This window comes from Microcaecilia unicolor, chromosome 1 (assembly GCF_901765095.1).
Source record: "Microcaecilia unicolor chromosome 1, aMicUni1.1, whole genome shotgun sequence".
Lineage (NCBI taxonomy): Eukaryota > Metazoa > Chordata > Amphibia > Gymnophiona > Siphonopidae > Microcaecilia > Microcaecilia unicolor.
The window spans coordinates 253,886,720-253,911,981 of record NC_044031.1 but is presented as its reverse complement, the minus strand read 5'-3'; the positions used below and the strand labels follow the sequence as shown (position 1 = coordinate 253,911,981).

General features: G+C 42.5%; 1 protein-coding gene across 1 annotated transcript in view; it reads left to right on the top strand.

The window, feature by feature from the left end:
- The window catches only part of TOP2B (DNA topoisomerase II beta), a 507,457-nt gene that overhangs the window by 292,732 nt on the left and 189,463 nt on the right, over window positions 1–25,262 (top strand). Inside the window, 1 exon segment of the mRNA XM_030205679.1 lies at window positions 18,173–18,368. Coding sequence (XP_030061539.1) covers window positions 18,173–18,368 — 196 coding nt within the window.

Sequence of the window (25,262 nt, the reverse complement as noted above, 5' to 3'; positions counted from 1 at the left end):
CACTGGCTCCCTATCCGTTTCCGTATACAGTTCAAGCTCCTCTTATTAACCTATAAGTGCATTCACTCTGCTGCCCCTCACTACCTCTCCACCCTCATCTCTCCCTACACTCCTTCCCAGGAACTCTGTTCACTAGGCAAATCTCTCCTAATTGTACCCTTCTCCTCCATCGTTAACTCCAGACTCCGTTCCTTTTATCTTGCCGCACCTTATGCCTGGAATAGTCTCCATGAGCCTTTAAGTCAAGCTCCATCCCTGGCCGCCTTCAAATCCGGGCTAAAGGCCTACCTGTTTGATGCTGCTTTTAATTCCTAACTTGTCACCTGCTCGTAACCTTTATCTTGTCTTCCTCTCTTCAATAGTCCCGCTCCCCATATGTCCTATCTGTCTGTCCTACCATTTCCCTTATTTGTCCTGTCTGTCTTGATTTAGATTGTAAGCTCTTTTGAGCAGGGACTGTCTTTTCTTCATGTTAAATTGTGAAGCGCTGCGTACGACTGGTAGCACTATAGAAATGATTTATAGTAGTAGTAGTAGTGGTCTGTAGTTTGAGTGTTAGCTTCTTCTCTTTTGCATAGTCTTTGGGATTGGCATCAGTACTATTCTATCTCTGTCTGTTGGGAGTAGGCTGTTGGTTAGCATGAATGATATGTGGGAGTGAATTTGATTTGAAAAGTGTGCTGAGGCATCTTTCATTAGGTAGTTTTGGCAGGTATCTAACATGCAGTAGGCCCTGGAGAGCTTCTTCATAGAGTTGATGAGTGCTTTGAGTGTGGGTGGAGCAAACAGTGTCAACTCTGCTAAGATTCCTGTTTGCTGTCCTTCCAGTTCTTCAGTGTAAAGTTCTAGGTTTCCGCTGTCTTGTGTTAGACCCTTTCTTAGGTCAATGATCTTTTTTCGAAGTATTGTGCTAAATTGATTGCAGATGGGGGCTCCTCAGTTTTTGATGAGATAGAGTTTGTGCTGTTAGTTTGTTCACTAGCCCATATAAGTTCCTTTACCTTTCTCTAGTCGGTTCCCACCTGCTGTATGTAGTATTTCCATTTTACTTGTCTTATACTCACCTTGTAGTGTTTATTGGTGTCTTTCCGTGCAAGTTTGGATTTTTTGTGTCTGCATTTTTTGCCATTTTCACTCTAGCTTCCTGCATTGGCGTTTTAGCCTTTTCAGTACCTCATGGAACCAGGGGGATGGTTTCACTCTGTGTTGCTGTTTCATCTTTAGAGTGGCAATGTCTAGTATGTATTTGCATTTTTTGTTCCAGGTTGGGATATGTTTGACGTTGTGGATTCTGTCCCAGAACTTCTCACTAGTGATTTTGCCTCAGGATGTATATTGTGTTGGTGTTTTTATTGGGTTGATTCAGTGTTGCCTCCAGTTTAATGTTAGGTCAAGTCTGTGGTGATCTGACCAAGGTACTTCTCAATTGTAGTCTCCCACTTAGAGGTCTTGATTGATTGTGAGCCTACAGCTAAGGAGGTCCAGTGGGTGACCTTTAATGTGTGTTTTGGGAGCTGGGGGGGAGGGGTATTTAAGAATTCTCTGAATCCTTGGTGTTTTTATCTACCATTTTGTCTACATGAAGGTGGATGTCTCCTACAACCAGATGTTTGAGTAGGACACGTGACATTGGAGATGGTGCATAAAGTTCAGTTGAGAGACTGTCCATCTTTCCAGTGGTCAATATATCAAAGCAGCACAAAGGTGGCCTGAGAGTGAGTCTGTTATTTTGAAGGTAGATATTTCCATTTGTAGGGTTATGAGTTGTGCAATAGTTTTGGTCTGGAAGAAGGATCTGTATAGGACTTCTATTCCTCCTCCTTTATTCTGTGCCCTGGTCCAGTGGGATATTTTATATCCCAGAAGGCATATTTCATTGAGGATTGGGTCATCCTTGGAACAGAGCCATGTTTCAGTGATGACCAGGCCTAGTTTTTCTCCTTCATTCGAGTCTCTGATTATCTCTACTGTCGTATGTACCTCGGGGTTCTTTGGCCTTCTTGGTGTTGCCCTTGATGCCTGGGCTCTATTTACAGCATAGAGCGTTTGGTGTCCCTCATGGGTTGCAACTTTGTGAGGGGGAAAAAAAACAGGACACCGGACTAGGCTGAACTTTTCAGCCTTCAGGTTTTGTAACTTCAGTCCCAGGCTATATTATTCAAAAATGTCCACTTAAGAAAATAACCTTTCTGTTTTGGGTGTTAATATGTGTTCTAGCTTGAGACCTATCTACTGGAATAGTGGTGGGCCAAGCTACATAGCTTTAAACAGCTGAAAAGCACTGACTAGGCCTGATAACCAGCTGATGGCCTTATAGCAGAGAGCCTGCAAGAGCAGGACTGCTTGGTGAGTCTTAAAGAAACCTGGTGCAACTTCTAAATTGAGTGTAACACCTACAATGTAGAAAATAAAGACGAAATGATAAGAAGTTTGGTTCATAACATAGAGTCTGTCTTTATAAGATGGCACCCAGATCACAAGATGATATGAGGCAGATTTGTCCATGTTTGGATATCCGTATCTAAGGAGTTGTTGACAAAAAGGGAAATTACACAATAATTTGCAATAATAAAACGGAAAGGAGAGGTGGGCACCTGACCGGCAGTTGAGTATGATTCAGAGGTTATGCAAGATTAGGAAAAAAAAGTCCCTTCCATAGACTTGTATTAGGACCAGATACTATATAAGAGATGGGCATCAGATTGATCGTTGGAAGTTTTCCCCAACGCCTCGCCGGAAGCAGACCTCTGATCAGTTGAATCCAGAATTTGTCTGATGAATGTACCTAAGTGAAGACCTGATTTGGGTGAGAATTAAAATATTATTTCTGTATCTACCCTGTTTCTGTCTCTGTTTTCATTTATATTCTATCTGTCAGCTGTCTTACAAAATATCACACACAAGTAAGATCCTTCACTGAAGCAGTTCTTGGGAATTTTCATAGAATTTATGTGGGAACATAAATGGCCAAAGATTCATTTAGACCCAAAAAGACAGAAAGCTGTGGTTATGGGAATTAGATTTGAACTGCGCCTTCTGATGCCTCCCCAACAGCGATACCCATGGGAAGGGGTGTCACTGGAATTCAGGGAGGCGGTCCACAAGATCGTAGAAGAACAAACCCTCTGTACACCTCCGTGTGGAAGGATCCCACGGGGGTCTATAGAGGGGTAGATTAAAAACAGTATTAAAAAAAAAACAGGGACAACCAAATTGTATCCAGTGCCTTTGAACAATTCCTCAGTTGCTATCTCACAGTTCCTCCAAAGATAACTTTGGCTTTATTTAATTCAGCCTATGTCAGTCACCACCCAGGTAGAGTTCACGCAGTTAAAGTTCCTTTATAAAGTCTTGGCAGCCTTAGTGAAAACAGCAAAACATCCCGCCCTTTCTTTCAAAAAGGGGAGTTTGAAGTTCAGACAGCCAGCGGGCTTTCCTTCTGGGTATAGTTCTTTTAGCTTAAGTAACAGGGGTAGGCTTATTCCTTCCTTATTCAAGTAAGGCTAGTCACAGGCTTGGCAAAGACCTCCAGAGGGGGAGGGCCCTGAGATCCCCTGTGGTGCCTTTTCACCTCCACAAGTCTTTTGGAGCTCTGCTCCTCCTTCTCTTGAGAGTTCCCCTATCCTTTCCTCCCTGGAGCTTTAAACAGCACCATCAATTCCTGCTCCTTTTATTTTGGGACAGGGAGCTTTTTAAGTAAGGGACCTTTCTGTGAACTTCCCCCTTCTCCCCCTGTCACTTGGAAAACAAGAAAGTTTAAGGAGACCCTTCCTTTTCCTTCTCCCTTAACCCAAATTCCCTCTCCTCTCCTACCCTCCCCCCTTTTTTCCTCTCACCAGTCAAAGTACAATAACACACTGGTTCCTCCCATGAGGGAAAACTAGGGAACAAAGGCGAAACAAACACACCTTTAACTCTGGATTAAAGCTGGGGAGCTTCGGGTAAAACATATGTCCATCTGTTCAGGTTCTGTTTCTAAGGGTATCTGAGTCAATGGCTTCCCCCTGTTCTAGCCTGTCCATCACCTCTCCTCTGACTGGAGCGTCTTCCTGTTCCTTCACTGGAACCTGCCCTCCCCCCTCACCCAGCCTCTCCTTACTATAGTTCTCTCTGAGCCAGGGATACTGGATAAGGAGTCTTTCCTGGACTGGCCTCAGGGATTGTCCCTCCCCCTTCAAGTAAGCTTAGGGGAGATTGTCGGCCAATCTGTTTTACCTCCACTCTGTACTTTTTCTCCAACCCCTGTTCCTTTCACTGCTGTGCTGGGGAAAAGATACAAGCTGCTTAACTCTGTCCTTTTCCCTTGGCTATGAGGGGAAAATTATCACACTACTTTGTTTATCACTGTGCATTAATATATCCAATGGTAAAAAAGGAAGGACCCGCGGTTGGCTGCCAAGGGAATATCTGGGAATGGAGTGGATGCTGCGCTGTTTACGGAAGAAAGAGTTTCTAAACAGCTGGAGAATCTGAAGGTGGACAAAGCTATGGGGCCGGATAGGATACATCCCAGTATACTGAGGGAGCTCAGGGAAGTCCTGTTGGGACCTCTTAAAGATTTATTTAATAGCTTTTTAGAGACTGAAGAGGTTCTGCGAGATTGGAGATGAGCGGATGTGGTCCCTCTTCACAAAAGTGGAGACAGGGAAGAAATGGAAAACTACAGACCAGTAAGTCTCACATCGGTGGTAGGAAAATAATGGTCTCTGCTGAAAGAAAGGATAGTTACCTTCTAGAAGCCAACGGGTTACAGGATCCAAGGCAACATGCTTTACCAAAGGAAAATCCTGCCAAACTAATCTCATTAACGTCTTTGACTGGGTGACCAAAGAACTGGATGAAGGACGTGCACTAGATGTAATCTACTTGGATTTCAGCAAAGCCTTGATACGGTCCCCCACAGAAGACTCTTGCATAAGCTGAAAGGGCTAAACTTAGGACCGAAAGTGGTGAACCGGATAAGAAACTGGTTGACCGACAGGTGGCAGAGGGTGGTGGTAAATGGAATCCGCTCGGAGGAAAGGAAGGTGAGCAGTGGAGTTCTTCAGGGGTCGGTGCTGGGGCCTATTCTGTTTAATATATTTGTGAGAGATATTGCTGAAGAGTTGGAAGGAAAGGTTTGCCTTTTTGTGGATGACACGAAGATATCCAATAGATTGGATACCCTGGAGGGAGTAGAAATGATGAGAAGGGATCTCCAAAAGTTAGAAGACTGGTTGAGGGTCTGGCAGTTAAAATTTAATAGATAGATATATATAACTGGAAGAACTTAAATACATTTCCTAAGTCAAACAATTACTCACTATAATAACGTAGAAAAATAAATCAATAATACACGATAGCTACCGACAATCGCTATCCCTCACAACATGATATGTGTTTAAAATGTTCTCAATCCGTACCCATTCCAACCATTATATCCCCAAAAGGAATATGTGGTAGTATCATAGATGGAACCATCATAGCACATTAGGTGTTCCGCCTCCTTATGAAATGTATGTACATACATATAAGCCAACCATAGCTTTTATCGTATAGGTCTGTTGTATTTGATTACTTGAGCACTTATATACTGCAGTTATAAAGTCATATACATTCAAGTTTGTAAGCATAACTACACAATCCTATAAGGTATACAAGAATCATATGTGCACAATTCTGCAAAATATAACTGTTGCTGAATTTCAAGTATAGAACATAGGGAGGTACATTATTCCTTGTGCCACAGATTACATGAATCCCCACATTTGCATATGCTATATAAGATATTACAAAAACAAGATTGTTGCATATGATCACTTCCCTTGAGGATATGGCGTGCTTATGCTTCATAAAAAACGCTCATAGTCCATTCATCCTAGCCATGTCCATCCTAGCCATTCTCTCCTACTCAGTGAAAGTTCCCTTTAACTGTGGCCAAGTTTCGCGTAGCGTCATCAGAAAGGGAAACTGCAAACAAATCTTCAGTTACCAAACATCACCTTCACACGTGCTGAAAGTACTTTTAACCGGTAAACTCAAATCTTGGTGACTGAAGGGCAAGTTACTTACAAATCGAATATTTGAAACCAATAGCGGACACCAAACCCTGAGCGGGTCCGCGCCTGGGATCCACCTTCTCACAGCTCAGACCATGTGACGTCATGTTTCACGCGCTCTTTAAATACCCGTATGAACCCCTATACGGGCTCAATCATTGGTTGAACATAAACTGCTGATTACTACCTTCCCTTAAAGCAGTAGTTCACATCTGCTTAACCCAACCTAGATTACAAAAACTTCTAATATAATAATTCGTATCTCCAACGTTCTGAGCTGACTCCGTGCAGTGAAGCCGTATAGTGTTCGTAACCGCCCCGCCCTCGAGGGAACTCTGAGCCCCCACGCCTCCCTCCCTCTCTCTGCCCTCCAAGCACGACCTGTCCTCCGGCAACCCCTTGCCTTCCTAAGTGCTGGCTGTATTTTCACAAATCTTACCTGGGGTGCGGCGTCCACAGTGAAGGTGAGCGGCGCTTCAAACTGCCTTTGCATGTGTCTCAGCTCTGCCTCTGGTCCCGCCCTTCCGGAAACAGGAAATGGAGGGTGGGACCAGAGGCAGAGCTGAGACACATGCAAAGGCAGTTTGAAGCGCCACTCGCCTTCACTGTGAACGCAACACCCCCAAGGTAAGAATTTTTAAAATACAGCCAGCACTTAGGAAGGTGAGGGGCTGCCGGAGGACGAGGGGCTGCCGGAGGACAAGTCGTGCTTGGAGGGCAGAAAGAGGGAGGGAGGCGCGGGAGCGTGGAAGTTGGAGGAGGGGGGCGTGGACCTCGGAGGGAGGGATGGGCATCCTGTAAGTCGAAGGGGAGGGAGTCGTCCCGGAACTCGAAGGGGAGGTAGGGAGGGAGGCGCGGGGGTGTGGAACTCGAACGAGAATGGGAGGCATGGAACTTGGAGGGGAGGGAGGGGGTCCTGGAACTCGAGGGGGCGGGGGGGGGGGGCCTGGAACTCAAAGGGGAGGGGAAGGGGGGGCCTGGAACTCAGAGGGGAGAGAGATGGAGGGAGAGGGGGCCCTGGATATGGGTGGATGGAGGAGAGGCCAGGGGAGAATGCAGAGTCAATGCACATGTAGGGGGGGGGAGGGCGGGCAAGGGAAAGAGGAGAATTGCTGCACCACGATGGATGGAGGGGGCAGGGGAGAGATGCTGCACATGGATGGATGAAGGGGGCAGGGCACAGAGGACGTTTGCTGCATATGGATAAATACAGGGGAGAGAGCATAATTGGTGCACTCGGAACACACACTACACTCTCTCACTCACACTGACAGACACACACACACATTCTTCCTCTCTCAATCACACACTTTTTCTCTCTCTGTCCACTCTTTCTCTCTCTGACACACTCTTTCTCTTTCACACATACTCACTCTCTGAGACATACTCATTCACTCCCTCACACATACTCACTCCCTCTCACACATACTCTCTCCTAACAGTTCCCTTAAAAACATAATTGCCATTAGAGGACAACCTTGCTAGTGCCCGTTTCATTCCTTTCCGAAACGGGCTGTTTTTTACTAGTCACTTATAATGTTCCCGACAATCCTGAAAGTATAGGCCTCCCTTCATAAGGTCCATGTGAATTATAAACCCCTCCTCGTGTGATCATTCCTCGCATCACTTCTCCCTTAGGTCATAACAACTCAACCTCTCTATTCAGCCCACGAGGATGGACTGTGTTTCAGAAAAAATAAAGCGTTGTTCCTTCTGAGTATTTCACTCAAAAATCCCCCTCTCTGCAATTCAATATGTAAGACTCAATGTCATAATGGAGCTCCTGCCAGTGTCCCGACAGGGGAGCCTCCGCTTTACATGTACTGATATTACTCACATGCTCTCCAGTGCGAGTTTTGATTTTTCGGGTCGTGTGACCGATGTAAAATAATTTACACGAGCACCAAATGCAATACACCACCCCCTGAGAATTACAGTTCATTCTTTTGCTCATATGAAACTGACGCATATTATGGGGGGCCTGAATCACATCTCCTTCTTGAACGTACTTGCAGTACATGCATCCCCCACATTTGTAGTGACCAGGATGACTATGCCGGTTCTCTCTATAACCAGATAGGTCCTCGCCAAGGTTACGTTCTCTCTTGTATGCAAAACAAGGTGGATCTTGAAAAGGGGCGTGAACCTTCAAAATATGCCAATATTTATGAATTACCTGGCTAATAGGATTTGACATTCTGGAGAAGGGGAGTACACAGACCAAAGATTTTGCTGCCTCTTGTGCTTTAGGTTGTAGGAGCCAACGGCGATCCGCATTAGCCGCTCTCTTATACGCTTTACGGACAACTGTGTCTGGATAGCCCCGCTGGCTAAAATGCTGATGCATAACTGCAGCTTGTTTTTTAAAGTCCTCCTTAGCCGAGCAGAGGCATTTCATTACGTAAAAATTGTCCCGATGGAATGTTGTTGCATAAATGTCTGGGGTGAAAGCTCAAGTAACGAAGCACCATATTACTGTCCGTATCTTTTCTGTAAATAGAGGTGCATAATCGTCCTCCCTCAATCCAAATGGTGACATCGAAAAAATTGATAATTTCAGGATTCCACGTGGCAGTGAAACTCATGTGAACATCCACAATATTAATATAAGACACAAACTGCTGTAGATCTTCCACCGTACCATCCCAGATGATCAGGATATCATCAATATAACGCTTCCACATGAGAACTTTTATCTGGGGAGGGGGGGGGGGGGCAGAATACACATATCGCTTTTCAAAACTAGTCATATAGAGACATGCCACTGATGGAGCAACTGTGGCCCCCATCGCCACCCCTTTAATCTGATGGAAGTATTGATCCTCAAACATGAAATAGTTATTCTTGATGATCAATTCACTCATGTTGTTCAACAGTTGTACTTTATCCCATTAGATACACAGTGGTGAAAGGTATTCCGCTATAATCTTTAAAGCCTCATCCTGGGGAATATTCGTGTATAATGCCACGACATCCAGGGTGGCTAGCAGTACGGGTCTGTCAGGAGGAATGTTGGATCTCAGCTAAAATCTCAAGCAGATGAGTAGTGTCCTTCACATAAGACTTCCGCTTCCTCACACCCTCGGCTTAATATAATGATCCACATACTCGGAAAGGGGTTCCAACAAGGACCCACGCCTAGAAACAATCGGGCATCCTGGTGGTCGTGTCAGGGACTTGTGAATCTTTGGGAGGAAGTAAATGTGTGGGTAAACGTACCCTAAAAGTTAGTAAGTTCAAACGTGATGAACTAGACTATACTAAAGGGTTTGTTTACCCATGGATGGATAAGTCTAGACGGTTCAAAAAAACAGCAGTGGACTCAGAAACCTCAGCAGGGATGGGTGTTTGGCGTCAAGGGAGCATAGCCTTAGTAATTGTGTCCCAGATGACGTTCTTGTGGGAGAGAGGCAGCATTTTTTCCAGGAAAGGTGGACCCTTTTTGCCTCCCCACGTAGGTTCAGAGCAGCCAGCAGGTCACAGTTTGGCATATGTTGAGATTTTCTGACCCAGGGCTCACTTCCATTTGAGGAACATGCAGTGGACCCTTGCTTCCCATTGGTTTCAAGTGATGGGCAACCTTGTGGAAGTCATCTCTGTCACTCTGGAGTTAGCCCAGTCATTTCTCTGGTGGGTGATTTGACCCAGTTTGGCTCTGGGACTTCCATTCCAAATTCCACTGCCTCAACTGGTGTTAACCACCGATGCATCCAACGTGGGGGTGGAGAGCCCATATAGATGAGCTTCACACTTGGGAACTTGGTCCACATCAGGAGACTGACCTTCACATCAACCTCATAAAGCTCCAGGTGATATGGAACGCCCTAAGATCTTTCAGAGATTGGCTGCTGATCCAAATTATTCTAATTCAGACAGACAACCAGGTTGCCATTTATTATGTCAATAACCATAGGTGTACGGGATCCTACCCCTTTTGTTAAGTGGTCAGGATGTGGCAGTGGGCATGAAGCTCTAAGCCATATACCTGGCAGACAGACTGAGCAGGGTGATGGACCTGCACAATTGGCCTCTCAATATGGGTGTTGCCCACAAGATCTTATGAGAGTGGGGCACTCCTGTGGATCCTTTTGCCACACATCTCAACAGCAAGGTCCCTGAGTTCTGCTCCAAATAATAGACTAGTGTTGGATGCCTTCATCCTTGATTGGTGGGGGAGGGATCTTATATATGCATATCCTCCAATAGGGAAGACCTCTGCAGAAATACCAGCAGGACCGGGACCATGATCCTCATTGTGCCTTACTTGCCAAGATAGATCTGGTTCCCTCTTGTTGTGGTTTTATTCCAAAGAGCCAATGTTATCTTGTTCAATTGCTACTGATCCCTTGGTGAAGAAACTCCAATTTAGTTGTTATACCCATATCCAAGATTTATGTGGTCATTGCAAATCTAAATGCAAAAGCTTCATGTAAATTATTAGGTGTTGCGCTGAAATCCCATATAAAACAGCTGGATTTGATAGTCTCTTGACAGTAAAACCAAGTAAACGTCATCTGCAACTCATTGTCACTATGGTTGGTCAGTTAGTCCATTGGTATTATCTTCGCAGTTGATCCCTTAGTTGCTACTTAAGTGTTCACTGCATTCACTTATTAAATGCTGTTGTCTGCTTCTGAAAATTCAGTGCAAGAGGTTATATATTGGTATCTACTTGGTACGTCCCACACATCTGGAGGGATGCCAAGGAAGGAGAAATTTAGTTCTTATTTGCTAATTTTCTTTTTTAGTCCTTCAGACCAGTCCAGAATTCACCTGCAGCGTGTTAAGTATGGTTTCTAGAATTCCTCAAGAATGTTATTTTGTTCATTGGTGTCTATCAGTTTTATTTTAGTGTTTCAACTAGGGTTGCACATCGATACGTTTTAATCGCTCAAGCATTTCCTCGCTGCACCTCTCCCTCTAGCCACCAAGCTCTTTCCTTTGTCTTTATCCTCCTCATCCAGCATCACACTTTTCTGTCTCTTCCCACCTTGCAACATACCTTGTCTCTCTTTCTCTTACCTTTCCCTGACCTCTTCTCCTTCCTCCCTCTCTCCCTCCCTGATTTGTGTTGTCCCCTTTGGTATGCATCAGTTTCTCACAACAAAAAACAGCTTTTTACTTCCAGTCTTTACACTCCCAGAACATATCTTTCTCTCTCCCCCCACCCAACCACCCGTCATTGCCCCATCCCTCTTCCCTCCCCCATCCCTCCATCTCTCTCTCCCCCACACTCATCCAGCATGGCCTGTTTTTTTTTTTCCCTTTCCTCTCCCCCTCCCTCACTCACCAGTCCTGGCTACTTCCCCAGATCTGCATGGCAGTGGCACATTGCCCTATGTATGCCACTGCTGGCTATTCTGGTGCCACTCCCTCTGATGTAGCTTCCCGTTTCCGAGGGGTGGAACCAGCAGAACACCATGTGCCTGCTTTCTATTTGCCGCTGCAGTCGTGTCGACCTTTGAAAGCAGCAGGTCCAAAGGAGTAGCCGGACTGAATGAGTGTGGGAGGGGGAGAGGAAATTGAGAGAGACTGGAATGCTGGATGATTTGAGGGGGGACGACGACACAAGGGTAATGCTCACCCAGGGAGATGGTGTGTCCAGCAGGGAGTGGAAGGTTGGAGCCATTAAATCACATTAACATTTTTTTTATTGCAAGTTAAAAATTTTAATATGTGCTCATTTTCAAAGCACATAGTAACCTGTCTAGTTTTATAAGTCTGTGCTTGGAAAATGAGCCTCCACATGTACGACCCTAGTTCGAACAATTTGGCCTTGATTTTCAGCAATTATTCTTCTGTGATTGTGTTCATTTTCATTGGTATAATGGGGAGTTTGGTATGTCCTTTCATCTGCTTTGTTATTGAAATACTGGCTAGTCAGGTCCCTATACAGAATTTTTAAGTGGTGATGTGACTAGTTAGTACTTCTCAGTCTCCACCTGCTGATAGGAGAAGACAAACCCACAATCTGGACTGGTCTGGAGGGATTAAAGAAAAGAAAATTTAGCAGGTAAGAAGTAATTTCTCCCTACTTATATGGAGTCAAAAACTTAGACACACGAATGGTCTGTGAATACTGAAGTGGCAAATTGGCCGTTTCAAAAACAGGAACTCCACAGGTGGATCCTTTTCTTTTTTTTCTTTTTGCTTTGGATTTAAAAAGGTATTACTTGCTCCAAGAGACTAGCCAAAAATAGTATACGCTCACAATGCCCTAGTGATAGACTGAGTGTGGGATCTCATTTTAGCATATCTTCCAGTTCCTCTAATCTCCATCATGAAAACTGAAAAGAGAAATTCACCATGATACTGATAACGTCATACTGGTTCAGGCCAATCTAGTTCCCTCTCCTGGAATAACTTATTGACGTTTCTACAGCCTAGGATTAGGGACTTTCCTCTAGCCCTGGTGGCATAGATAAATAATATCTTCTCTTCACCTTCTAGTTCAAATACAGTATTGTTTCTAATAATGGCCCTGAATAATAGCGCCCCCCCCCCCCCCCCGAATTTACAGTAACCAGCATTGCTGTACTCCACTCTCTACCCACCCCCCTTTGCAGTGACCGGATACCTCTTCTCATGGTTATATGGTGCTAGGCATGTGCAAACCTTGAGCATGTGTAGATGCTCAAGGCCCTGCACCGGCCCAGTGCCATAACCGTGAATAAAGGTAAGAAGAGAGATTTGGTCATTGCAGAGAGTGGAGAGTGGAGGACAGCAGTGCCGGTTACCACAGGGAGCAGGGTGGAAGAGAAAGATGGTCATTGTGGGGTGGATGGATGGAGGAGAGAAATGGTGCCTCCGTTAATAGCCCACCCTAGACTCTGGAAAACCCATGGAGGGTGAACTCTGCCGTAACATGATTCTCCTGCCTCCTAATATCCCGTGGAGGGCATAATCGAAAGGGGCGCCCAAGTTTTCCTGAGGATGTACTTGCAGGATGTCCCAGCGAAGGGGCAGGGAAACCCGTATTATTGAAACAAGATGGTGTCCATAATACGGTCGGGGGACGCCCAAATCGCGAAATTTAGGTCGACCTTAGAGATGGTCGTCCCCAATTTTCGGCGATAATGGAAACCGAAGATGCCCATCTCAGAAACTATCAAATCCAAGCCATTTGGTTGTGAGAGGAGCCAGCATTCGTAGTGCACTGGTCCCCCTAACATGCCAGGACACCAACCGGACAGTGGACTTCAGAAAAAGCTCCCAGGTGCATATCTCCCTTAACCTTGGGTGCTGAGCCCCTCCAAAAAACTCACTACCCACACTGTACAACACTACCAAACCTCTTATGGGTGAGGGGGGCACCTAGATGTGGGTACAGTAGGTTTCTGGTGGGTTTTGAAGGGCTCACATTTACCACCACAAGTGTAAGGTGGGGGGGGATAGGCCTGCGTCCGGGTCTGCCTGCCTGAAGTGCACTGCACCCACTAAAACTGCTCCAGGGACCTGCATACTGCTGTCATGGAGCCGGGTATGACATTTGAGGCTAGCATAGAGGTTGGCAAAAAATATTAAAAAAAAAAAATTTTTAGGGCGGGATGGGTTTAGTGACCACTGGGGGAATAAGGGGAGGTCATCCCCGATTCCCTCCAATGGTCATCTGGTCAGTTTGGGCACCTTTTTGAGGCTTGGTCGTAAGAAAAAAAGGGAACAAGTAAAATTGCCCAAGTGCTCGTCAGGGACGCCCTTCTTTTTTTCCATTATTGGTCAAGAGCGCCCATGTATTAGGCACGCCCCAGTCCCGCCTTCACTATGCTTCTGACACGCCCCCCGTGAACGTTGGTCGTCCCTGCGACGGAAAGCAGTTGAGGACGCCCAAAATCAGCTTTCGATTATGCTGATTTGGGCGACTCTAGGAGAAGGACGCCCATCTCCCAATTTGTGTCGAAAGATGGGCGCCCTTCTCTTTCAAAAATAAGCCTAAGAGTCTCAATTTGATAGCGCTTTTTCATACAGAGCTGCCAATTCAGATGCCACCAGTACCATGGGATTTAAATGTAGTCCTGGAAGAGTTGATCGACACCTTTTGAGCCATGGAGTCATCCTATTTAAAACACCTCTCATTGTCTAGAAAAGTTGGTGAACTGCAAGTGCTGATGTCATACTGGGTAAGGGTCATTTTACATGACTTTTACAATAAAATTCCATTGTTTTTGGATTCCTCTTCGCATTTGCCTCACTTCTTTCTTGTTGACACTTTTCTGTGCGGATTTTTTCCCTCCTCTTTTTTTGTTTCCATACTGGGTAAGGACCCATCCTAAGTTTCTAACAACTGTAATATTTGCTTTTCACATTATCACTTCTTCCAGTTTTCTGAACTTAAAACTTTAAGGTTGGTTGTAATATTTCCTTGAAGAGAATGAATTGATTGATGCTCTAAGTCAATGGAGACATTGCTGATTTCTGTTTTGGATTCCATTCATGCAAGTTTTGACTATGGCGAAGATTGATGGTTTTCCTAGAAGTGTCTGCTTCATTTTACACAATTCATCATGAGATTCTGTTAAATTGGCTGCACTCGCTGGGTATTCAGGGAACAATTTGGGAGTGGTTTTGATCATTCATCACAAAATGATATTTCCAGATTTGTTTAGGGGAAGAGAGTTCTGCCTGGACTCCTATTACAGCAGGTGTGCTTCAGGGTTCTGCCCTTTCGGCTGTTTTATTTAAATATATATGATTCCGATTTGTCGAGTATATCCTGCTTAGGTATCCAATATAGTTTGTATGCTGCTGATAACCCAGTTTTATTTTTTCAGAAAGAGTATTGTTTCTGCTGTTTTAGTGATGTGTTTGCAGATGTTAAGATTCTTGATTCAGTGCTAATAGACACAATTGAATTTGGGGAAAACTCAGATATTTTTATAGTCAGACCCTAATCAGTGACCTTGTTCAGTAAATTCGCTGATACTGAGATTGCAATGTCTTCAGAGTGTTGATGCCCTGGAACTTTATATTAGACTCTAAGTTGTTTTTTAAATCACAAGTAAAGAATGTTGTTCAGAAGGCCTTTTTTGGTTGAGACACCTCAAGAAATTAACAGAGGCCAACTTTTGAGTAGTGTTGCACGCAATGATCTTATCAGTTTAGATTATTATAATTCGCTTTACTTAGACATTCCAAAAACCATGGTTCACTCTCTACAGAATTCAGCCACCATAACTCTGATGGGTTTGTCAGAATTTGATTGTTTCATTGGTATTGAAGGAATTACATTGGTTGCATGTTTATTGGCGTGTTAGATTTCAGGTATTGACATTTATTTTTATGCCCTGAGTGACGATGCTCCACTTGTTTTGACTTTGTCACTAAAGGTTTTATCAGCCTACCAATAGTTTATGATCTGACAAATTGTCATGAGACATTCCATTGTTTTAAACACGTCGGATTGGAAACAAATCGTTAGCAATGCTTCAGATTGAAGGTGCATTTATTTGGAATATGTTTACCGGCTGAATTACGTATGAATAGTGAGTGTGAACAGTGAAGTGCCACAGTGATCGGTACGGGACTGATGCTATTTAACATATTTATAAATGATATGGAAATCGGAATGACCAGGAGATTAAATTTACAGATGATGTGAAACCATTGAAGGTGTTAAAATACGTGCGGACTGTGAAATATTGCGGAAGACCTTAGGAAATTGGAAGACTGGACAACCAAATGGCAGATGAAATTTAATGTGGCAAATGCAAGGTGATGCACGTTGGAAAGAATAATCCAAATCATAGTTACCTGATGCTAGGGTCCACCTTGGGTGTCAGCACTCAAGAAAAGATCTAGGTGTCATCGTAGATAATACGCTGAAATCTTCTGCTCAGTGTGCAGTAGTGGCCAAAAAGCAAACAGGATGCTAGGAATTATTAGGAAAGTGATGATGAATAAGACTGAAAATACTATAATGCCTCTATCGCTCCATCGGCGACCACACCTTGAGTATTGCATTAAATTCTGGTCGCCATATCTCAAAAAAGATATAGTAGAATAAGAAAATTTTCAACGAAGAGCAACCAAACTGATTAAAGGGGATGGAACTCCTCTCGTATGAGGAAAGGCTCTTCAGCGTGGAAAAGAGGTGGATGAGGGGGAGATATGATTGAGGTCTGCAAAATCCTAAGTGTTGTAGAACAAGTAGAAGTAAATCGATTTTTTTTTTACTGTTCCCCAAAGTACCAAAGACTAGGGGACACTCAAGGAAGTTACACAGAAATACTTTTAAAACAAATAGGAGGAAATATTTTTTTCACTTAACGATTAGTTAAGCTCTGGAACTCTGCAGGAGGATGTGGTAACAGCGGTTAGTGTACCCGGGTTTAAAAATGTTTGAAGAAATTCCTGGAGGAAAGTCCATGGTTGCTATTGAGATAGACATGGGGAGGCAGCTGCTTGCCGCAGGATTGGTAGCATGGAATGTTGATGATAAATGGGTTTCTGCCAGGTACTTGTGACCTGGCTTGGCCACTGTTTGGAAACGGGATACTGGGTTAGGTGGACCATTGTTCGACCCAGTATGGCTACTTTTGTGTTCTTAAGTATATCGATTCTCTAGTTCAGAAAACATTTGAAAGCACTCTTCTTCTCTCAGGCCTTTCTGATTAATTGTGCAAGGTTCCTCACATTATGGCAAATTTATTTAAGATTATAATTAAAACAATTACAAAATGTCTGTTTTGTTTTGTACACCGCTAGTACAACTGGATAGAGCAGTTTATAAATATTTAAATAAATAAAGTCTGGGAAGAAGAGCTCTTTACATCTTGGTTTATAAAAGGCTCTTCCATTTCTGTCTAAAGAACATGGAAAAGCATTATGAATCAACACATCTTCTTGTATCCTGAGACTTGATCCATTTTGTCATCATATGTAGAAGAGAAATATCTAGCTGGTTAATAGATTGCACTCAGATTTGCTGTGAGAAGGCGGCCTTCCAATCCAGAATAAGGTTAAAGATGCATTGGATTTCATTCAGTCTCCTTTAAAATCACTCCAAAAAATCTGCAGAGCAATGATTTGATCGTCTTTGCTTACTACTTACATCTTACAGATTAGTTCATGCATCCAGAAGGTGGGCAGTGCTGAGAAATCTGTTCAAATAGCTGTCAGTTCTTCAAAATAAATAATAAATAATAAAGCCTGCAAGTTGCTCAAAAGTACTTCTAACCAAGCTCATATATTCACATCAATCTTTGAAATGCCGATAATGCACTCCCAAGGCTTAGTGTGTTTCAACCTAGTCCTCGGGGGAACCCCAAGCCAGTCTGGATTTCAACATATCCACCAAGAATATGTATGAGATATGTTTGCATACAATAGGGGCAGTGCATGCAAATATCCACAATGAATATACATGAGTTATATCTTGAAAACCAGACTAGCTTGGGGTTCTCCAGGGACTGGATTGAGAAATCTTGACTTAATGTAATCCTGAAGTAACCAAAGATGGGGATTTCCCTCTGCTATGGCTGATCTCATCCTATGTGTTGATGGAGAAAGCAAGTTGCTTACTTGTAACAAGGGCTCTCCATAGCCAACAGTATAAATCCGCCTCCTGAGATGGCTTGGAGTTGCATATTGATTTGCGTACCAGTGAGGAGTGCCTGAACATTGGGACAGTCACACATGGTTAAACTTTTTCTAGTTCTGAGTTTTGATGAGCTACTTCATCTCTACACTGTTGGTTAATTTCACCTGATTATCCTTATGTCATTGTAGAGATACTGCTATAGGTACGCATCTTCACAATTTATAGGCATAAACTTCTGTTTTGTATGAGTAAATGGCTTGTGGAAATTACTCTCTTAACCCACATGAAGTGTGGGTGTTACTCGGATAAATATCCATTTACACAGGTAAAATAGCTTTTGAAAATTGTTCTTCCTATGCTTCATGAATCTGATTGTCACTGGTATTTCTAACTTGTATCCTGTTTTTTCATTAATATATGTATCCTGTGTATAAATGGAATTTACATGCTGAAATTGCTTTTTTTTCTGAACGAGGATTCGCTGATGGAGATAAAGGGTTGAATCTGTTCCATAGCTGTACCTTGGAGGTTTAGGAGAAAGAGTTGTGCAAACAGTTTATTTTACAAATTACACTTAGAAATTTTTTGTCTCTTCTAGGTCCTGTTTGATCACATGGGCTGTCTGAAGAAATATGAAACGGTACAGGACATTCTGAAGGAATTTTTTGATCTGCGATTGAATTACTATAGTCTACGTAAGGAGTGGCTCATGGGAATGTTTGGAGCAGAGGCTGCAAAGCTAAATAATCAAGCCCGTTTTATTCTAGAGAAAATACAGGGAAAAATCACTATAGGTAACTATTATTCAGATGCATGCAAAATAAAATGTAATTATAAAATATTTTTATGAACCAGTTATAACAATAGCATGGCAAAATTCCAGTTATTGACTGACACAGATAGTGGAAATGCGCTTAGGTTTAGAAGCTAGACAAAAAATAGTATGCCACTGTGTAAATGAATAGTATCTGCAAACAGAAAACTTTTGAATTATAAATTTGTTTAGTAGTAAAAAGACAAGTAGCAATACAGATTATATCAGTATTAGTTTCAGCAGGTGCAAGGTTTGACTGCATTATAGCAGAAAATTATAAAATCAAACAAGTAATAAATATAGTAGAGCAAAGCTGCTAATACCTATCTTAACGTATTAACTTCCCTGCTTGTTTTTCACGTCTTTTTTTTAATACCAAATAATTTTGTCATTTTCATTAACAGTGGATAAATGTCATGCAGTGAATAAAAGCTATAAATCTTTCAATTTAATTTAGGCCTTATATTTATTGGATTTTGCTCACACCTTTTTTAGTAGTACTAATATTCCCTGTTTAGGGTTCAGTGTGGTTTACTTTGGTTATTGGAACAACAGTCACAATATTATAAGAGGACATTGGGTGAATACAGGGGATATTAGGAGGTGTGACTAATCAGTGTTATATTTGATAATTCTAGAGTTCGTAAGGGGATCAATGATCAGTTTATTGTCATATAGCTATGTTATATTTGATAATTCTAGAATTTGTTAGGGAATCAGAGATTGGTGATTGTTATATAGCAGTCTTTGGGAAGAAGAAAGTTTTAACTTCTTTTCGGAAGCTGAGGTGGTAGTTCTCTGATCTAATAGCTAGAGGGAGTGAGTTTCCATAATGCGATCCCTGATACTAAGAGTGGGTTTATAGGTCTTATGTGATTGGAATCCCTTGTAAAATGGTGTGGCTAAGATCATTTTTCTTTCAGTCTGTTGGTGTGACAGTACAGATAGAAGGGATGTTAATCAGCAGTTCAGAGGTGGCACCTTGAAGAATTTGAAAACTAGACATTCAAGTTTAAACTTTGTTCTTTCATCTACTGGTAACCAGTGTAGTTTTGTAAGATAAGATGAAATGCTAATGTATCTATTCAATTTGAAAATTAAATCTTGCTGCAGTGTTCTGTATAATCTATAGTTGTTCTTATATTTGCTGTTAATGCCAAATAGAAGGATGTTACAGTAGTCCAGGTGTGGTAGGATATGCATTTTTTTCCCTTTAGTGCGAAGGTTTTTTTGATCAAAGGATGACCTGATTAGATGAAGTTGCCTCATTTTAAACATTGTTTTTTTCCATAGTTGGTTGATACAGGAAGCGAACGATAGGAATTCAACTGGGAACATTAATACTCTAATGTCCCAACCTAATCTTACCAACCTGCACTCCCAATTCTATTATTATTATTAGCATTTGTATAGCGCTACCAGATGCACGCAGCGCTGAACACCTGGTGACTTAGATACCGACCTAATCATTGGTTTTACTTATCCCTCCTCCCCATTCCCCCTCTACGCATCCCATCCTTCTCTTCTCCATCTCTCCTTTATTATATCTTCCTTACCCCTTTTCCCCCAACTTATACTATCATATCCTGTCTACCCTATTTTATCTAATCATACATTATCAAACTCAACTTATCATACATTATTCAAGCTCAACTTCATAATGTTTCACTACCGTTTTGAAATTTCTGTTAAGACTTTGTATTTCGAATTACTATGTAGCTGCATTGAGCCTGCATTGTGTGGGAAAGCGGGGGTACAAATGTAAGTAAATAAAACATGCTGCTGTTGGGTAGTTTTATTGAAATTTGGACCTCAGCTCCTTGATTCCAGAGCCAGAGAATCTGGACTTTTGCATGTTCAGCTTCAGTTTGTTTACAAGGGCCCAGGTCTAAATAGTGTTCATTCCGATTGTTGTCAATTAGTTGGGTCTTGAGGTCAGAGGCGCGGAGTAAGATGGTCGTCTGGATATGATAGTAGTAGCTCTCTTGATCCAAAATCTATTGAACTGAGGTAAGACATGAAGAAATTGAACAAGATCAGAGAGAGCTGGGACCCTTGGGGGACACCACATTTTGGAATCCAGTATTAGAAAGGTGTTGTTTTGTTTCATTGAGTAGCTTCAGTTGAGAGGAATTTTGTTGAACCATTTGAGGACTGATCCGGTTATTCCAGTCTGGCTCAGATGTTTAAGTATTACGTGATCCACTTTGTCAACGCGCTAAGATGTCAAACTGAGTAGTAGAACTTGGTCCCCCTTACATATGGTATTATCACTAGAGCATGGTTTCAGTGCTGTGTGCGGATCTGAATCCGAATATTAGGACAGTGGATTAAAGTGAAAATGTGTTCAGATATTTGGAGAATTGTTTCATAACATATGATTCAAGCATTTTTGTAAAGAGTGGTATACTCACTACTGGGCATGATTTGCTGCAGAGGCTATGTCTAATCCTGAGCCCTTCAACAGTGGTGTGAGATTTTGCCCATGTCTGAAGGAAGAGAGCCTGACTCTAGTAACCCATTAAGGCAGTCCGTTAGCCATTGAGCGACCTCTATTGGAGTGGTTTTGGAACAGGAATTCCGGGCAGCGGTCTAGGAGGCTGTGCGAGTGTGAGCATTTTAGTAGTAGTGATTTTATGTCTTCAGTAGATAGTGGTTGGAAAGTTTCCCATACACGGTTCTTGCTGCAGGGATATCACATGTCTCTCGCCTCTTAAGGATTGCTTTTGTATATCCCATTTTTCTGGACTGACCCTTGGGCCATAATGGAAGGAAAATTAGTTAATTATGTGATAATTATCTTCCTTTAGTCCCAAGGATCAGTCCAGAGCCCACCCTTGGCTTTTTGGGTTCTATGTAAATCAGGTACAGTGCACTCCATTTAAGTGCACGTCGGATAAGGTGCATGCTATGTTTAACTGCATGCCGTACTCCTGTCCCGTTTTTGGCAAGATTCGCTTATATGCTGGTTTAAGACCGCTCCTCTGCAGGAAAAACTCTGCATAAGCACACACGGAATATGGAAGCTGATTGGAGCGTGGCGAAGGGGCGGTAATTTGAAATCTCGTTGGTTAACAGCCACAGGCAGAATAAGCGAAAAGAATGTTTGTTAGAGTGTACATTGGAGTCGTCGCGCAACTGTAAGACTTAATACTGGCTGAACGAATAGAAGTCTTAAAAATTAGAAAACAAACAAGTCAAGCATCTATTGCTAAAGAATATGGTGTCAATCCCAGTCAAATTTCACGTATCTTGAAGCAGAAAGACCAGCTTCTGGAAGACTGACAAAACAATACAAATCCACACCGGAAACATAAACGGGCGGGAAAAGCTGAGGATGTAGAAGACTCTCTTCTTCGGTAGTTTTCTCAAGTCAGGAGCAGTTTTCTGTCAGTGGTCCACTGCTTATGGAGAAAGCTAATCAACTAACTGAAAGTCTTGGACTAACTGAATTCAAAGCCACTGTTGGATGGTTGGAAAGATGGAAGGAGAGGAACAACATAAAATTCAAGAAACAGCATGGCGAGAACAAGACGCTGATGACTTTGGTGCTGAAATTGGGTTTTTCAGTTCTTCCTACCATTTTGAACGAGTTTGCACCTCATGACATTTTCAATGCTGACGAAAACGGTCTCTGCTGGCGAGCGATTCCTGATGGAACACTTGCATTCAAACAAGCCAAAACTACAGGAAGTAAAATGTTGAAGGGCCGACTGACGATCCTCCTTTGCTGCAATATGGATGGGAGTGAGAAGTTGGAACCACTCGTCAGTGGAAAGAGCAAATAGCCCCGTTGCTTCAAGAATGTTAAGCGACTTCCTGTGTCATATGAGGCTAATGCAAATTCATGGATGACGGGGGAAATTTGGAAGCAGTGGTTAAAGAAGTTAGGACACTAGAATGCGGGCACAAAAGTGTCAGATTTTGTTTCTTGTGATAATTGTGCTGCCACAGTGATGATGTCGGCTGTCTAATGTCAAGGGTGGTCTTCTTGCCACCAACATTACTCTAATCCAACTTATGGATCAGGTCATAATAGCCAATTTTCAAACATTATTAGGGCTCTTGTGCTGTGGCGTCTGATGAGCGCTATGGATGACCGACTGGCAAGGATAAACGTGCTGTTGAACGGGCTTCGTAATCTATCACTGTGGATTCCCTACATATGCAGAAAGAAGCCTGGAATCATATTACACAGGCAACCATTGTGAACTGCTACAAGCAGCAAGCTTTATTAGGGATTGGAGAGGGATGAACAGATGCAACTGTTTGCAAACGCGGGTCAGATGAACAGGCTATTGACATCCAGCCGTGGTTACTGGAGAGGAGTTTCATCACTACGTAGCTGTTGTTACGATCTACAAACAGCTGATGACAGCACTGATGTCGAGATATGCGCCTACACGCAGGTAACGACTGATGATGAAACAGATTAGAAATGAGCAGTGAGGCACATGCCTGACGAAATTCAACAACCTCCTGTCACTTTTGCAAGAGAGCTGGAGAGTCTCAACACCGTGTGGGCCTATCTGGAGGCCACTGGATGTCAGTGCTATGACAGTTTTTAACCGTCTGGTCAGATGTAGTCTATGGAACTCAGAGACACGAGTGTACAGAGGACTCATGACTGATTACTTCAAGTAAGCCTAACGTCAGTTAATGGAGACTGTATACTGTACATATAATAAACAGTACTGTACATATGTTTAGTCAGATGTCAAGCTTCCTTTGGGTCACAACGGTTAAGTGCACACTCCGTTAACTGCATGTATTTCTTTGGTCCCAGACCCTTGCACTTAAGCTGATTGCAACTTGTAGTTATATTATTCTGGTTCCATTATTTCTAAGGCATGAGTTTGCTCTTTTTTCATAGTTCTATCATAGAGGCTGGAGTTTTTTTTCTCTGGGAAGTCACTCTTTCACTACTTTATCAAATACTGACTTAGTAGTAGTAGTTGGTTGCTAAGAACAGGAGCTTATGAGGCACAACACAGAGTTCTCTATCTCCACCGGCTGGTGGATGATCACATCCCATTTGTCTGGACTGATCCGTTGGGACTAGAGGAAAAATTATCAGGTAATTAAACTAATTTTTTCCTATCCACTTTGGGGTAGATATGCATACAGATTCCTGTGTGGAACTCAAAACTCACTCCCTCTTTACCCATGTCCCTTACCTAACCTTTTGAAGTACTACTTTACATTTTAGAGTTGTAACTGCTACTGTATTATGCTAGAAGGAACCATGATTAGAGCAGAGGAATAGTCTAGTGGTTAGTACAGTGAGTTGAGAACTTGGGGAACTGAGTTCAGTCCCTACTGCAGCAACTTGCGACCCATGGCAAGTCACTTAACCCTCCATTGCTCCAGTTACAAAACTTAGATTGTGAGCCCACTGGGACAGAGAAAGTACCTGAATTGCAAGATGTGAACTGCCTTGATTGTACCACAGAAAGGTGGTATAGACATAAAAAACATATAAATATTTAAATAATTGTGATTTCTGTTCAGACCAGTGTTCCTCTTGTCTTTATGAAGGCCCTCTTCATATTATAAACGTCTGTAAATGCGTTTTGGCTGCTTTCTTTATTAATTGCTATTTGGATTGAGTATTGCTCACTACTACTTGTGATCCTTTTTGAGTTACTATTTATAAAAGCAACATAGACACCCATGTGCTTTCATAATAAGCACTCATAATTAGCTCCAGTAGTGCACACCCTAGTAGGTGCAACAGATACTTTTGCAAAAATTTACACCTATTTTGAAGAAGTTGTAAGTGCATACATCACAAGTCCACCCAAACTAAGCCCCCAGGGACACCTGTGAGCAGATTGCATTAAAGTAGGTGCACTTTTTGTATGCTAATTTTACACATGTATACCTTACACAATTGCGCATCCTCAGGCCCTTTTCCATGTGTTTAAATATGCTTTGTATGTGGACAGTGCTTTATAAACTTATCACACCTCTGAATCTAATCAGTATAGGGACTTCAGCTCCCCCCACAGTGCCACTGTAAAGATAGGTTGCGGGAAAAAAATTAAATTTATAATACAGTATATCTGCTTATACAATATTATGTTTTACTTACTATTCTTAGGAGTCTTCACAATACTTAACTTGGAACTACCCCACTCTATGTGGCGGATTTTGTTCTGGTTGATGTAGAAAAATGAAGTTGCTTACCTATAATAGGATTCTTAGTAGACAAGAAGATGCATCAACCACATAAAACCGCTTTCCTTCCCAGTACAATTGAAGCTAAGCTACATAAAAATGTAATGTGGCTCACATGGGATTGCTGGGTGGGAACTCAACATGCTCATAAAATTTGTGTTCTTTAACTTTGAAAGCTATTTGTTCTCTGTACTGTCAGATGTCACCTATTTCCATGGCTGATTTATTCTGCTATCTGTGGAAAACTTATATATTAATAATTAAAGAGACAATATTTAAAGTTCTGCTGTACAAATGACATTACCAAGACAGTAAGTAGCACAAATTAATCTGATTGCACCAGAGTATCCTGGTGACCAAGTACTTGACCCATTCCTGCTTTATTTTTCCTTCTTGATTAAATTTGGTTGCATGATCCTTCATTTCAAACTATCCTGGGTATTTCACTCCTATTTATCCATCTCCTCACCTAGCCAGCCACCAGTCTGGTGTGCTGACTTTTCCCTTCAGTTTTAAGGGGAGAAATTTCCATTAGCACAGCTGAGTTAACTGTATACTAGGGTGCTTTGTATTGTGTAGATACAAGTGCAGTGTTTACATGCACAGTATATTTATAAAGATACATTAATCCTGTGCAGAAATCTGCACCTTTTGTTAAGTCACATTATTCTGTTGGATTGCTGAGGGAAATGTT